We start from the raw sequence: 15,457 nt of genomic DNA on the forward strand, positions 1-15,457 counted from the left end.
TTTATGGGTTTTAAATCCTTCCAGGAAACATCTCTGCAACGAACGCTGCCTGCTGACGGAGGGAGGTCGGGATGAACTGCAGTCGTTGACCAGCACGGCACCTTCTAGCAGGAGGTTTCTACGCCCCCGGGGGAACAAGTTGGAAATTCTCCCCCCAGGCTCAGCTTTCCGAACATCGCCTGTTGGGTTTCCCTACATGCAAACAGGCACTTCCCCAGAGCATCCCTTATTTGCATCTGGCTTTCCCACGTCTTACACGCCCACTCTGCATTCGGTCCAGGAAATATTCCCCCCGTGCACACAACTGCTCCCAGCTGCACAAAATCACCTCCGTGCTCGTGCTGCTGGGAGGGCAGAGACCTCCCCCTGCACCAACCGCCCTCCTGGCCCCTGCTCCCCCAGCACCAGTGCAACGTGAACAGAACGTAAGAGACAGAGCCCGGGTAAAGAGCACACCTTCTGCTTTATAAAAAAAAAAAAAAAAGACTGAATCAGATTTAAAGGGTGAGGACTGCAAAAGAATCCCGCTAGACACCACAGGTGCACCAGCTTCAGGGACCAGGGGATTGACAGTGTTCCACCTGAGGGTTTTGGTTTTTTTTTTTGTTTGTGTGTGTTTTGCAAGTTAGATCCATACGCATTCACTCGTGGTACACAGACTAAACAAAAAAAATGGGCCACTGCGTCTGTAGTAGGCATCGGTGGCTCTTTGCACGTCCGTTCTCACCCCCTCATCTCCAAAGCTCCGCCGCAGAGCTGCGTGTCAGTGTGACCCGTGCCGACGCCTCGGTGCACAGGTCTAAGTAAACTTGTCCAAATTATGTATGTACAGCTCCGTTTGGAAGCAGGAAGCCCAGCGGGTCCGTCGGTACACGCAGCATTTGAGGAAGGTCACCAAACGCAGCTCATCTGGGAGTCCGGGGCTGTCCTGGCCTCGCGTCTCTTCTTGCATGAACAGGGTTTTTCACAAATGGCCAGCTTTAAAAACAAAGCAGGGAGGGGAAGCCAAACCAAAGTCTCAGTCTCTCCCCTTTATTGTCAAAATCTCTCCAGTCAGTGTCTCAAGGTGTGGTCTCCGAAACGTCCATGATTTATGAAAGCATGCTCCGAAACGCGAGCAGTTTACAAAAACAGGCTCTAACAGGGACTTAAACTGTACATTTCAAAGGGCTTTGGCCAGTTAAATAAGCTTGACTGCTTACGTAAGGAACATAATCCTCTCCCCCCACCAACACCCGTACCCAACCTTTTGAAGAGTAATCACAGGCTACGAACTCAAGGCACATTTCAGTTCAATTAAGGCACATTTCAGTTCAATTAAGGCACGAAAACATGGTCCACACCAAAGCACGGGACCTATTTTGGTTTCCCCTCCCCAAAAAAACAGCGGGTGTGTTTATTCCATTACCGGTAAATTCAACTAAGCATTTTCTAGTCCCGTCCAAGGCCACCCGAACATATAGCCAAGTCCCATGGCTTCTCATGTTTACTTTACGATAACCAAGTGGCAGCAGCAGAAAGATAGGGCTTCCTCGTGCTGCAGCCCTCAAGGTCGCCTGGCTTTGTGCCCTCAGGTTGGCAAATCCACATCTTGTGCTCGTTATTGGCTCTTAAAGAAGAGCAAAGGGAAGGAGAAGGCTCCGAGTGCCCCCAGGGGAAGGCAGGACCAAGCAGCTCCTCGCAGACCCTTTGGAGATGCTCTCCAAGGGAGGCTTTCCTTCAAAGCGAGCCACTTTTAAGGGAGTTTCTGGCAGAGCAGTCAAACAGCCCAATTCTTAATCACAAAAACCTTCAAATGAACCGATTCTCTCATTCACCTGCCATAACCCAAGTTCAAGGCTCGCCCCAGCAGTCAGCACCAAATGACACCAAGCCCGATGGGGAAATGCAGAGGGCTTGGCAGCTGAGTGAGAAGAGCTGACTGGCATGCAAGCCACAGGTCACCACGTGCAACTAGAATACCTGGTGCTGGTAGTTCACATCAGATTGGCAGCAACTGGGAGACGAGCGGGGTAGCAGTCCAGGCATCTCGCCACCCTCCAGTTGGCACTGACTATCTTGGGAGACACGCCAAGAGGCCAAAGGTTAAACGAACCACCTTACCTGAACCTTCTCCTTACAAGGCAGCGGGAGATGACACCGCTGAGATGTCACCAGGAAGGTGGCAGAAGGAAGAAGGCGTTATCTGGCCACTGCAACACCACGGACAGAGGACTTAATGCTCCCGGGACCACCAACCCAGCCCCTTGGCACAGAGATCTGGGTCCCTAGAGGGCAGATGCTTGGCTTTCGCCTCAGCACCATCACAATCACAGAGACACCATCTGATTATTCCCTCCCCAGGTTAACTTAAGCAACGCCAGAAAGCAAGAACTGTACAGCAAATTCTCAAAGCAGGGAAAGACCTGGGCCACTGGGCTTGTTGAAGCTAAACGTGAAGATAGGAAATAAAATCACAGAGGCACAAGTTATCCAATACTTCCTTGTCCATCTCCTCCCCTGGGCACACATTCCACCTCCCAAGTTCATCAGCTCCACAGTTCACTTCCTTGATGTTCTATATTGTCCAAAAAAAAAATAAAAATCCAGTGAAACTCAGACAGCAGAAGTAGTTTGGCTTCAACAAAAGGATAAGGGTAGACTGGGGGGGGGGAGAAAAGTGACATAGCATGCCCCATATTGAAAGAGGAGAAAGCTGATGGCAGCAAAGCCTCGCAATGCCTGCCTGCTGCTCGGGTCCTTTTCCTTAACAATACACCTGAAGCAGAGGTGCTCCAGATGAGTCAGTCTCTGTGTCTTGGAAAGAGGAATCTCTGCTTGTTGGAGAGCCTTGGAGAGGAAAGAGAAGAGACGGTGACATTAGACAAGGGCAACTGTAGCAGCCAAGTGCCTGGCAGTTAGGCAAGCAGCTGCCACAAAAGGCTTTGTGTATCATGAGGGAGGAGAAAGCCACACAAAGCCCACAGGCAGGGATCAACCCTGCCTGTATTGTGGCCATCTCCGAGGAGAGATCTGTTATTATGCAGGAGAAAACTTGTCTTTTAGCCCTGGGCGGCTCTTTGGAGTGGAGCCTGCACGCCGTGAGGATCAGGGCTGAGGGGACAGCCAGTCATCCTGCCCCGCTCCCCTTTTGCACAGTTCTTTGTTCTCTTATAACCCAGCTGTGACCTCCACTGGGCACACCCCAGGTACAGCCCCAGACTTTGTCAGCGTCCTGGCAGCTCTCGGGGCGCTGTGCACAGAGAGCACCCCACACGGGGGTGTCCTTCCCTCTAGGAGGACCCAGAACCTGGGCAGACCCCAGCCTTCTGAGCCCCCTTTGCTCCCAAAGCTCCCAAAAATGACACACCTTACGGTAACCCAAGAGGCAGGTGCCAGCTCAGCCTTTGCAGGCGGTGAAAACTGAAGGTGCTCGTAACAGGAGCAGCTCAGGGAGCCCCCCTGACTCCTGCCAGACCCCCTCCCTCAGCGAGGCCTCTGCAGCCGGGCACGTTACCTGCACTGCTGTGCCGCCTCATGTTCCTGGCCATCACGTCCGCCGGCGTTTCCTCTGATATTTGCACGGCCAAGTCTGGAAGGAAAAACCAAGAGGGCCTGAGACAGGAAACGGTGACTCAGGAGCGAGGTTACCTGTCAGGGAACGCCGGGCTCTCCTTCAGAGGGCACCACCCGCAGGTAACAGGAGAGGCAGCATCTTATTCCCCAGATTGCTTCCACCTTTGTCTCAGTAATCTGAGTTTTATAGCGCACAACCACCAGGAAGTAACAGCACTGACTGTTAAGAGAGGAAGCACGACAGCCAACCCGTTCCCTCCATTACTTCTGGGTGTCTCCTGGCTCCCCAGACTCAGCTTGTCAAGGTCTTTCTACAACAGATTCTCCTGTTCTAGAGGTCAGTCAATTCAGGCTGCCCCAGACAAGGAGAATATCCTTGGAATAGCCACGAGGCACTTACACTGTGGCCACAGCCCTCCCCTCCTCCTTGCAGGGCTCTTTACTACTTTGTCCTTGTCCCCCACATGCAGAGGAAGTCTCAGCTCCAACACAGCCCCTCTGTCACAGCGGTCTGAGAGGGGAATTAGCAGGAACGTTGCTGGAACATGGGGAAGAGAGCCAGCACGGTAACTGGACATCCTCTGCAATAAGCCAGCTTGTCTGGTCATACCAGTTACGTTTGACTCACAGTCCTTCTGCCTAGCTGAGAGGTTCGGAGGAAAGCCAGAATCGTTGCAGAAGCAGCAGAATAAGCGCTGCACTGCTCGGTGCAAGCTTTCCTAGCAGTGACAGGTACTACCAAGAAAGCTGCATCGCAATGACTGGTGAGAAGCAGAGGTTTCATAAAGATCTCCGTTCACCCACCTGGGAAGAGAAACCCAGCCTGAAGACAGGCACCAGTTCTCAACCCTACTCCATTACCACATCCCCACGGCTTGGATTAAATTGCCCTGCTGTAACGAAGCTGTGAGACCAAGGGACCTGCACGTACCGTCTTGGCTGATGACCGTGGACTCCAGCATGGTTTCATTGCCGCTGTCCGGCGCGTTGCCTCTGCTGGACTTCTCCTCGTGGCTCTGGCTGGCTGGGACAGAAATGTGGGGCCGGACCCTGCTTTTTCGGGTGCTGATGCGTATGATGCCTCGGACCAGCCTGCACTCAGCATCCTGCTCGTCCAGGTTGTAGTCCTGAGTTATGCTATTGATGAGGTCCGAGATCTTGTTGGTCTTCTCCAGGAAGACCGTGTCTGACGTGCACTTGGCCAGCTCATCGATCTGGTGGACGCTGAAGAGCTCCGTCAGCTTCTTGAAGATCAGGACGTCGATCTCCCTGCTGGACATGGAGCCGTTCAGCTCGCTGATGTCCAGGTCGGACTCGTGGAAGGAATAATACTCCTCCGAACTCCGGTGGCTGCTAGGGAGCGGCGGCTTTTCTATGCTGTTCCTGAAGGGCTTCTCTGGCAGCAGCTCCTTGAAGTATGAATCGGATTCCAGGTGGTGGCTGGGGCTCCTGTTCTGATAGACAGGAATGCCCTTCAGTTTGACATCCGGGTAACTGAAGCTGCTGCCCATGTGGGACTTTTTGATCTGGTTCCCGTTCTTCTCGGTGGGAGAGACGTTGGCAGGGCTGTTGGGCAGTCGCCCGTTATAATCTCCGTTCTTCCCATCATCAGTGGAGGTCTCAGCGGGCCCCGGGTAGGGGATACAGACACTGCAGTCCTGAAAGCAGCCCCCACAGGTCACTATACAACACAAAACGGCCTTGTACGTGTTCCAGGCCTGAGACAGAGAGGAACAGCAAAAGCTCTGGCTCGGGGGAGCCTCTGCTGAACCAGAGATAAAGGTAATTGTTTCTGCCTCTCGCCCGTTGGAGTCCTTGAGGTCGGCTTTGCGACCTTTCCTGTCCCGCATCTGCTGGGCTCTGGTGCAGCCCTGCTTGATTTCAGGCGTGGAGCCACTGAACACCTCCAGGCTGACATCGGATGATTCCTTGGATGCTCTGGTCCTCAGGGGCACGGCCTCCTGGTAGGGCTGGTTCATCTGCCGGTGGCTGTTCAGGTCGGGGGGGAGTCCTGCTTTCCGGCCCAGCATGGCTCACCGCTCAGGCACCTGGAGAACGAGAAGGCTTCGAGTCAAACAAAGCGTGTCTGGCTGCCCCCAGCCTCACCTTAGCGAGCTCCTGGTCAACAGAGGAGGAGCTAACCTTCAAATTCCATGATGCCTGAGCTCAAATCCTGCATCTCAGTTATTTACAGAAACGTTTTGCATTAGAGCTCGCTCATTCTTATCTGTCACACAGACAAGGCAGCCACCCTGTGTTTCAGACTCCTACAGCTTCGCTGCTTCCTTTCAGCAGGTGCGGGAAGGAGATCTTTTAGAGGGGCCCCTTTGAAGGCATCAAAATCCCCGCAGCCTTCAGGAGAGGTTTTCCTAAGGCAGCTGAAGAAGGCAGGCTCCAGAGGCGCTGCTTCCAGGAGATAACCGAGCAACACAGCCGTAGGTGGAGCTGACTGACAGGCTCCGAAGGGAAAGTCTCTCCTTTTTCTCTCCTTTTAACCAACTTCCCCTTTGCCTTGCATTCTTTGGGACTACGCCGGGCTCTGACAGCACTTACCCATTTCAAAACACACTATGCCCAAGAGGAGCCGACAGGTAATCAATCATTGTGCAAGCTGCCAATTCAGGCTCCAGGTTATTTGATGCCATTCGAATTTGGAGGATTTAGCAATGATGGCATTACTAACAGGCTGAGTTTTGCCACTCACAGCCGTGTTACGGCTAAGGCTTCGCCAAGAAAACTGCTGCCTGCATCTGGATCACAGATCTTGTCAGCGAGTCCACCTGAAATCACACCTCACGGGAGCAAAACCTTTACAGAGCCCTGCCGCAGGAATCCTAGAGCGAGCTGTTTTTCTCCTTGCCACCATTCTACCGCAGCTACCCCAGGTGTGGACACAAAATAGTTTCACAGGCTCCTGTTGTCACCCTGCACAGCTCCCACAGGCAGAGGCTGGCACACGAAATCTCCCCATGACGAAGAAAGCTCAGCAATGCCAAAGGAAGTCAGGTCAGGGCTGGCGCTCTCCACTTTTTTTGCTGGTGCTTTTATCCCAGCCTGTGCCGGGCCCCTAAATTGTCCACGGTTCCTAAGCTTCTTGGCTAGCACTGCTTTCACCCCCAAGAGATCCTTTTCAATACTAATTAGGCTAATTAATAAACAGCGAGAGCCCAGACGTAGCGTAAGTGGTTTTGGACTGCGCCCGCTGCTCCGCTCTGCACTTTCTATGGGGCACCTCAAGCATGAATAAGTAAATCTGCCCTACCTCAGAGCGGGCTGTGCAGGCAGCGTGACACTGCGGCTGCAACGCTGCCCCCACCAAGCAGCAGATGCAGGCTGAGAACGCTCCCCAGGCAGTTATATCACACCGCTGCTTTCCAGGAACCTGCTGGCTCCATCAGTTTATAAGAATTCGTAAGTAGTGCATGTCCCAGGAGCTCCCTTCGCACATTCCTGGGTGATATGCTAAACCTAAAAGCCCCAGAAGCTCCAAGCTCCAAGTCCAAGAGACTCTGCACCAGTGGAGTTTTCATTGCTCTCACTTCGGAACAGTTTTATTTTTTTCCTTGGCTTCACCATTTGTGTAACGAGGTCCAAAATTTAAAAGCAAACAAAAAATATCTGAGCTGATCTAATCACAGAAACACTTCCTGGGATCTTTCTCTTAATAGGGAGGTCTCGTCAACAGATCTAATATGTGCACTGCCCGTGAAGAGCAGCCATCGTTTATGGAAGGAAACATAACATCCTGAAATTTCGAGGCATCTTTGCTGAAGGGAACGATCTCAGCTCTGCAGAATAAGACCACCAGAACACCCATCTGAAAGCATCCCAGTGAGCACGTCCAGAACACAACCCATCGATTCGGCAGGTTCCTCTGGCCCAGGCACCGAAACACGCAGCCAGCAGCTCAGCGCAGCCACAACCACGCTCCTGGGCTAAAACCCACCGCCAGGCTGATACTCACGGGATCGCCGGGAGCTCTCTGCTCTCTCGCAGGCACCTATTCCAGTCGGGAGGAGCTTTCCAAATTGCTCCAGCACCAGAGGAGCGCAGGGGGAGCCGCAAGTGGTTTGCGCGTCTGAGAGTTAGCCGGGGTCTAAGATCTTCATTGTTCAGAGGACAGGATTTCCTTCGAAAGTTTCAAAAAAAAAAAAAAAGCTGAATTAGGTTGTGAGGACGCTCAATAAAGCCACGCTAGTTTGCCAATAACCACAGTGCCCCTGTTTTTAGGCACTAGGGAAGTCAAAGCAGGCATTGCAAAATGGGCCAGAAGAGCTAAATTCAGGATTTAGGCATAGATAGAACTTCTCTGAGATCTATGGATGCTGAATTCAGGATTTAGGCATAGATAAGGCTTTTCTGAGATCTGTGGAAGCAGCAACACCTCGTAGCTCTCCCAGCCAGCCCCATCAGCAGCGAAAACTGCCCCACGAAGTGCCAGCTCAGTCCCTGGATGGAGACCCTGGCTCGGAATAACACAGCCACTTATATATAAAAACCCTGTGCCCCCATGTCCAGCCTCCCCCCTCAAGCCCTGACCAAACCCAAGGAGGCACCGCCTTGCACCGGCCCCTCCACCCCCCCCCAGCACCCCCCAGCTCCAGGACACGGGGCTGGAGCGGGGCTCCCGGTGAAGGCACCCGAGGGGCCGCTCCTCTGCCCACCGGGACACCCACGGGGCCTGGCCGGTTCCCCACGGGGCTGGGGTTACAGAGCCCCCGGGGGGTGGCCGGCAGGCTCTGCGGGGCTGGGCACGGCCTGGCTGGTCCCGGTAACCGGAGACCCCCGGGGAGAGCCTGGAGCCCACCGGGAGAGGCCGGAGCCCCTCGGGGCAGGACCGGGACCCAAAGGGGATGGACCGGGGCCCACCGGGGGGAGACTGGGGGGAGAACAGGGACAGAACGGAGACCCCCGGGACCCACCGGGGGGAGACCGGAGACCCCCGGGGCAGGACCGGGGCCCAACGGGGCAGGACCGGGGATAAACCGGAGCCCCCCGAGACCCACCGGGAGTGAGACCGGAGCCCCCCAGGGCCACCCCCGCCGCCCCCCAGCCCCTCACAAATCCCCGTGAGGGCCGCGGGCAGCTCCCAGCCGCCAACCCCGGGCCCGGCGGGGCCGAACGGGACCGAGCCGTGCCCGGGAGGGGGCGGAGAGGGGGCTCAGCCTCAGGGGGAGCAGGGCACGGGACGGACCCCGGGGCAGGGCGGAGCTGGGGAGCGGCTTCCGCTGGGTGCCGGGCCCGGGGGGGGCCGGGGGGGGCCGGGGGCAGCGGCGGGGCCCGGCCCGGCCCCGGTTACCTGCGAGCCTGGGAGCGGCGCCGGCCCCGCCTCACCTGGGCCAGGTGCGCCCACGTGACCCGGCCCGACGGGGCGCCGAGAGGGTCACAAAAGAGCCGCTCGCGAAGCTGCCCCTCAGCCGCCCCCCCCCCCCCCCCTTCCAGTGTCAGCCTTGTGGGGTGCCAGGGATCCCCCCCACACACACATACATACACGGGATCCCTCTCCCGCACGATCCCTGGGTGCAGTCGGAGTGTTTGGGTCCTCTTCTTGTCCGCCAGGACAAGGGGGCAGCCCAATGGCCACCGAGGTCACAGAGTCACAGTTGGAGTGGTTTGGGTTGGAAGGGACCCCAAAATCCACCCAGGGGCCCCAAAGCCCACCAAGAAACCCCAAAGCCTGTCCAGGAAACCCAAAGCCCGCACAGGAACCCCAAAGCCCGCCCAGGAACACCAAAATCCACCCAAGGACCCCAAAGCCTACCCACAGACCCCAAAGCCCAACCAGAGACCCCAAAGCCTGCCCACAGACCCCAAAGCCCACCCAGGGACCCCAAAATCCACCCAGGAACCCCAAAGGCCACCCAGAGACCCCAAAGCTCAGAGGCTACAAAGTCCACCCATGGACCTCAAAGCCCACCCAGAAGCCCCAAAGCCTGCCCAGGAACCCCAAAGGCTGCCCAGAGACCCCAAAATCCACCCAGGGACCCCGAAGGCCACCCAGAGACCCCAAGTCCACTCACAGACCCCAAAGACCACACAGGGACCCCAAAGGCCGTCCAGTTCCAACCCCTGCCCTACATAAGGATGCCACCCACTGGGCCAGGCTGCCCCCTCCAACCTGGTCCTGAACACCCCCAGGGCCGGGGCATCCACAGCCCCTCCGGGCAGCCTGTGCCAGGGCCTCACCGCCCTCTGAGGGAAGAATTTCCTCCTAACACCTAACCTAAATCTGCCCTTTTTGAGCTTAAAGCCATTCCTCCTCCCCCTCACTACCAGAAGGACATCGGGGCCCTGGAACATGTCCAGAGAAGGGCTACGAAGCTGGTGAAGGGCCTGGACCCACATCAGGCCCTTAGCCCCTGCCCCATGGACCTGCACCCTCCATGGGGGTGATTTCGCCCCATATGCTCAGCAAACAGCATCGTCTGTCCTGCTTTTCCCAGCAGGAGGGTCCTTTCTGCTCAAAACCGCCTCGGTATGGGGGTGGCATGGGGACATGTGGCACTGCCCGGCTGCCAGCTTGTCCTTTGCTGCTGCTCGGTGGCTGAAGTGCTGGCGACTCCCGTTCCTGGGGTCAAATCCTTCCCCGGAGAGGAAGAGGAGAGCAAAAATGCTGCAGGCAGAGCTCGGCCGAGATGCACCAGGCGGGCTCCGAGGGAAGGATGGAGAAAAATCAATTCAAAGGACGGCGAGAGTGCCAAGAAGCTCATTCCTTCTCTAAAGGGCATGAAGACCGTGTTTATTTATTTAAGCCTCTGGCACAGGAACACCGTGCTTAATTCCAGACAGGGCCGTTTCCCTGGCTGGGGTTTCGTTTCTGTACAGCTCGATGCGCTGCTTGGCAGTGCCTTGGCTCCTCCGCCTGGTGCCTCGAACACGGCCCCTGACCCCAGCCCCCCATCAGTGCCCCCCTTCCCCAGCATCACGGGGACGAGCAGGGTCCTGGTGCTTAGTCCCAAAACCCCAAGTCCAGGTTCTTCCCCTTAACCTGTGGGTGAGATGTGAGATGGCAGCACTGCAGCACCTGCCTTCCACCAGTCCCCCGGTGCCCTGGTAACTGGGACACCAGGGAGAAACCCTGCAGAGAGATCGGGACTGCACGAGTGTTAATGAGCCGCTGCCTATTGTGGGGCCCCAGCATCCAGAGGGGAGCTGGGACTGGGGAATAATTCACCCCAGGAAACAGAGAGACAGGGACATTTTATTTTATTTTTTTCCATTATTTGTTTATATGAGCCTCTAGATAGTGAAGAAAAAAAAAAAAGACCAAACACCCAAGTGATTATTTTATGAGCAGGTGCCTGACGGTCCCACTGTCTGCAGAGGTCCCTCTGAGGTTTCACTTGGGGGAACCGGGGAAGTGGCTGCATGGCAGAGCCAGGAGCCTTGGGAGTTTCACCCAAGCAGAGCAAAAAACAGCAAAGGCTTTTCTGTTTTTTATCTCTTGGACCTTTACTTGGACCTTCCCATCTGTGTGATTTTGTTGATGTGGGGGCTGTTCCCCTGCTCGCTCCCAACCAGCACCATCCCCGAGCAGTGCCGGGGGATTTTTATGCTTCTCAGGGGGCTGCAGACCTGAACCCGGGAGCCTGACCCAGCCCAGGCTGCCCCCAACCCTTCCCAGTAACCCCCAGCATCTCAGCCAGCCCTTCCCAGTAACCCCCAGGAGCCCTCCCAGCTTTTCCCATTAACCCCAGCCCAGCCTTTCCCAGTGTCCTGGTGCTGCCCCCACCATGCTGGTACCGCACCAGGGCTGCCCCCTCTGCCCCCTCCATGCCGTGCCATCACGTCCCATCCCCATCCCCATCCCCATCCCCATCCCCATCCCCATCTCCTATGCCCTCCCCATTCCATCCCCACCCCATCCCATATCTCAATCCCCATCCCATATCCCCATCTCCATCCCATATCTCCATCCCCATCCCTACCCCATCCCCATATCACCCCAATCCCGTCCCCATCCCCATCCTAATCCCATCCTCCCCCCATCCCTACCCCACCCCATCCCTTCCCCATCCCCATCCCGTATCCCCATCCCCAGATCACCCCAATCCTGTCCCCATCCCCATCCCATTCCATCTCCATCCCCATTCCTACCCCACCTCCATTCCATCCCCACCCCATCTCCACCCCTTCCCCATCCCAATCCCATCCTCCCCCATCCCTTCCTAATGCCATCCCCATCCCATATCCCCATCCCCACCCCATATCACCCCAATCCCATCCCCAGCTCACCCCTTCCCCATCCCCATCCCGGTGCCGCCCCCACCGGGGCCGAACCGCGCCGTGCGGGCGCCGCCCCCGGGCTCTATATCCGCTCCGCACCGCCCCGCAGCGCTCCGCACCCCTTCCCCTTCCCATGGCGACACCAACAACGCCACCGCCACCGACCCCGGCACCCGCGGCACCCGCAGCACCCCCGGCACCGGCGGGCGAACAGCACCGGGAGCGCAGCCCCAGCTCCCCGCGCACCGCAGCATCCTCCCCGGCACCGCCACCGCCACCAGCACCGGCACCGAGCGGAGGCTCGGGGGAGCTGGCGGCGGCTCGGAGACGTTTGGTGGCGGCCGAGGGGCGACGGAAAGCGGCGGCGGAGCTGGAGGGGCGGGTGCTGCAGGTTCACTGCGCCCTGCGCCACGCCGAGCTGCGCCTGGCAGCCAGGGCCGAGACCCTGGGGCGTTTAGGGGCCGGGGTGGCACAAGCCCAGCTGGCTCTGGCAGCCCAAGGGCAGAGGTTGCAGAAGGGGCTCCGCCGCCGCTCTCGCCTCCGTTCGGCCCCGTTGCTCGCCGCCGCTCGGGCGCTCCGCAGCTGCGTGCCCTGGGCAGCCCCCCGCAGCCGCCGCTCCGCCGCCTGCCGCCTGCCCGCAGCCCCCCGCAGCCCCGCTTGAAGAGGGGGGGAAAGTGTGGGGTGGGGACAACGGGGGGAGATATAAGGGGTGGGGGGCTCTAAAAGGGGTGGGGGGGAAAGGGGAGTGGGGTGGGGAAGGGGGTGCCCAAGGGGGTGCCCAAAGGGGTGCCCAAAGGGGGCTGGGGGGAGGTTGGGGGGATCTTGGGGAATCTTGGGGAGTTGGGGTTTTGGGGGGTGGGTGGGGGGTTTGGGGTGCTGGAGGGTTTAGGGAGGGTCTTGGGGGGTTGGGGTGCTGGGGGGTGGGTAAGGGGATGGTGGAGGATTTGGGGTGCTGGAGGGTTTAAGGGGAAGATAAAAGGGGTGAGGGGAATCTTATGGGGTGGGGGGAAGCTGTAGGGATCTTGAAGGAGGCTGGGGGGGTCCTGGGGATTAGGGTTCTGGGGGGTGGGTGGGGGGATGGTGGAGGGTTTGGGGTGCTATAGGGTTTAGGAGGGAGGGGGGAGTTTTATGGGGTGGGGAGAACCTGCAGGGATCTTGAGGGAAGGCAGAGGGGATCTTGGGGAGCTGGGGTTCTGGAGGGTGGGGATGATGGAGGATTTGGGGTGTTGGAGGGTTTAGGGGGAACCTGCAGGGGATGGGGGAAGCCTTAAGGGGTGGGGGGTGACCTGTAGGGGATGGGGGAGGTCTGTGGGGTGGGGAGAACCTGCAGGGATCTTGAGGGAAGTCTAAGGGATGGGGGAACCCAGCAGGGTCTGGGTTCCACGAGGGTGGCCTGAGTCTGATGAGGAGAGACTCTATGGGGCCTTTAGGGGATCTGGTAGGATTGGGGTGCTCCAGGGGACCCAGCAGGGTCTGGGGACCTTGGGGTGTCCTGAGGAAAATGTGTGGAGAAGGGTCCCAGGGGGACCCTGTGGGGTTTGGGGTGCTTGAGGGACCCTACAGGGTCTGTGGGAGTGGCTTGAGTCTGATGAGGGGAGACTCTCTGGGGTATTTGGGGGTCCTTAGAGGACCCCGTGGGATTGGGGTGCTCCAAGGGACCCAGCAGGTCTGGGGACTTTGGGGTACCCTGAGGAAAATGGGTGGTGGGGGTCCCTGGGGGACCCCATGGGGTTTGGAGTGCTTGAGGGACCCTGCAGGGTCTGGGGTCCTTGGGTGTGCAGAGTAGGGGTGTGTGTGTGTGGGATCAGTGAGGTTGGGGACCCCAGCAGGGTCTGGGAGCCCCTATGGAGTTGGGGGACCCTTCAGGATCTGGGGTCCTTGGAGGATCTTACTGGCTGTGGGGGCAACAAAAGGGGACCTGCTGCCAGCAGCCCTCAAAGGCAGCGGGTTCAGAGCAGCCGTTGTGGGGCAGGGCCCCTTCCCCAGGGATGCCCCAAAGCCCTGTGGGCACCCAGCAGGACAACGGGGGGGACCCAGCCTCGCACCACAGCCCCGGTGCCCGCTTTCATCCTGAGCGTGCCCCACACAAGCCTTGGAGCAAACAAGAGGGCTGGGGGCTGCCCCGCATCCACCACCTCCAGACGGGGATTTCAGCTTCAGGCTTCAACTCTGCGGAGGCAGAGAGCAGAAGAGGGCTGCTCCTTGCCGTGACACCGACCCCATTTACCTCCCGATGGGTTCAACCGACCGCTGGATGTTTGGGACTGCTCTGACCGGGCCGATGCTGCTTGAAGCCTCCCTTCCCCGTGCCTCCAGCTCCGAGCAAGCGTCCTGCGGGCACCCCAATGTCACCTGGGTGCCCTTGGGGGAGCCGTGCTGTGGGATCTCAAGGGACAAGGAGGTGGGCTCAGGACCAAGACCCCTCTCCAAGCTGAAGGTTTGCTCCAAGCTGAAGGTTTGTGTGGGGTCACCCCACTGCTGTCCCCGTCTGCGCCCCACCAGCTCCGAGCCGGCCTCGCCACGGAGGGCTCAGACCCGACAGCATCGTCCCCATCACACCGGGAGCACCGCAGCCGTCCTGCTGGCCACGCTCTCCTCTCCAGCCGGCCACAGGGCTCGTAGCCCCTGGGCTAGCAGCTTTTCCTCAGCCCCACGGAGGAGCCAGGGAGCTGGGGGCTCGCTTCGCTGCGCCAAGCTTTCGCCGTGGCTTTGCCTGGAGTCTCCACGCATCCTCCCTGCTGCTGGAAGATCCCAACTCAGCTTCATGTTATTATTATTTTTTTTTAATTTAAAAGACAAAAAACGCTCGGTTCGGGTCGGGGTGGGGGGGGGATTTCACTGACTCATGAATGTGCTGCTCCTACCTTCCCGTCAGACAGCAGGTCTGTTGTGTAACCGCCCGCCTCGCGCTGCCCCCGCTCCGCAGCGGGGCACAGGCAGAAGTAAACTCCAGATATTTTATTCCTTACGTTGGGTGTCCTTCGGTGCCGGCTGGAACATCACCGAGAGGGTGATTAGAACGGGGATTAGCAAATAAGCCCCGGTAATGGCATGTAATTAATAGCGGGGTGGATTTCACTGATTAGTGACATCTTCAGCTGGGCGCGTGGGGGCTTGGAAAAGGGGATGGGGGCTCCCTGAATGAGGAAGGGACACTGTGGGCATCTGGGTCTCTGCAAGGCAACAATATATTTATAAATACATGTATACACATTAAGTCTGCCCTAAAAAAATTATATTGTAAGGCCACAATATGACACCTGTAAATATGGGCAGGAAAAGCGTGGCAGAGCAATATCTGAGCGTCACCTTCACATTAACAAAGCTAGGAGGCAGCACTGGCTGGGAAGGTCTCTCCTCTTCATTCCTATTAGTTTTCAGTCTGATTTTGGTGCACTTGCTGCTTGTTCTTGTGCTTCCCATGCTGCTGCCATCCCACCTCGCTGGTCCCCAACTTCTGCCCTTGCGTGCCCAGCCGTAATCCCAGCAGGAGGCACCCCCAGCAGGGTGGGAGGCTGCTGCTAATAGCAGCTTACGGGGCTCAGCCGGGAGAAAGGACACATCATCTCTCTGTGATCTCTCCCAGGCTTTCAATTAATAGTATGAAATGCACAGCTTGGGTTTAAATCCCTCATTTTTTTATTTTTTTTTTTCCCCCTCTCTGGTGATTATTCGC

At 57.8% G+C, this 15,457-nt stretch overlaps 2 protein-coding genes across 4 annotated transcripts; one reads left to right on the top strand and one right to left on the bottom strand.

Annotated features, from left to right (window-relative positions):
* Window positions 1–444: 444 nt before the first annotated feature.
* On the bottom strand, window positions 445–8,932 carry KDF1 (keratinocyte differentiation factor 1). Of its 3 annotated transcripts, none has more exons than XM_038167259.2 (5): window positions 8,855–8,932; window positions 7,520–7,684; window positions 4,487–5,603; window positions 3,497–3,571; window positions 445–2,829 (listed from the first exon to the last, which is right to left on the bottom strand). In XM_038167259.2, exons 3-5 carry the CDS (start codon window positions 5,583–5,585, stop codon window positions 2,747–2,749), a joined length of 1,257 nt encoding a protein of 418 aa, XP_038023187.2. In that variant the 5' UTR covers window positions 5,586–5,603; window positions 7,520–7,684; window positions 8,855–8,932; the 3' UTR covers window positions 445–2,746. The 3 variants fall into 3 exon arrangements, with proteins under 3 accessions (XP_038023187.2, XP_027299686.3, XP_071883454.1); XM_027443885.3 differs by lacking the exon at window positions 8,855–8,932 and adding an exon at window positions 8,562–8,837; XM_072027353.1 differs by lacking the exon at window positions 8,855–8,932 and adding an exon at window positions 8,478–8,837.
* Window positions 6,525–12,482, top strand: TRNP1 (TMF1 regulated nuclear protein 1). Its single transcript, XM_072027573.1, is given in 3 exon segments — window positions 6,525–6,561; window positions 11,786–12,084; window positions 12,086–12,482. Coding segments are annotated over 3 exon segments (693 nt in total). The 3' UTR covers window positions 12,443–12,482.
* Window positions 12,483–15,457: the final 2,975 nt, after the last annotated feature.

Source organism: Anas platyrhynchos, chromosome 24, assembly GCF_047663525.1.
Source record: "Anas platyrhynchos isolate ZD024472 breed Pekin duck chromosome 24, IASCAAS_PekinDuck_T2T, whole genome shotgun sequence".
NCBI classification, from domain to species: domain Eukaryota; kingdom Metazoa; phylum Chordata; class Aves; order Anseriformes; family Anatidae; genus Anas; species Anas platyrhynchos.

Excerpts from the sequence above, each read along its gene's own strand:
- KDF1 (XM_038167259.2), bottom strand. The coding sequence starts at position 5,585 with ATGCTGGGCCGGAAAGCAGGACTCCCCCCCGACCTGAACAGCCACCGG. Across the intron at positions 3,572-4,486 it reads CACGGTCATCAGCCAAGACG|ACTTGGCCGTGCAAATATCA; the intron begins GTACGTGCAGGT and ends TTTTCCTTCCAG. Across the intron at positions 2,830-3,496 it reads GAGGCGGCACAGCAGTGCAG|GCTCTCCAACAAGCAGAGAT; the intron begins GTAACGTGCCCG and ends TTCCTCTCCAAG.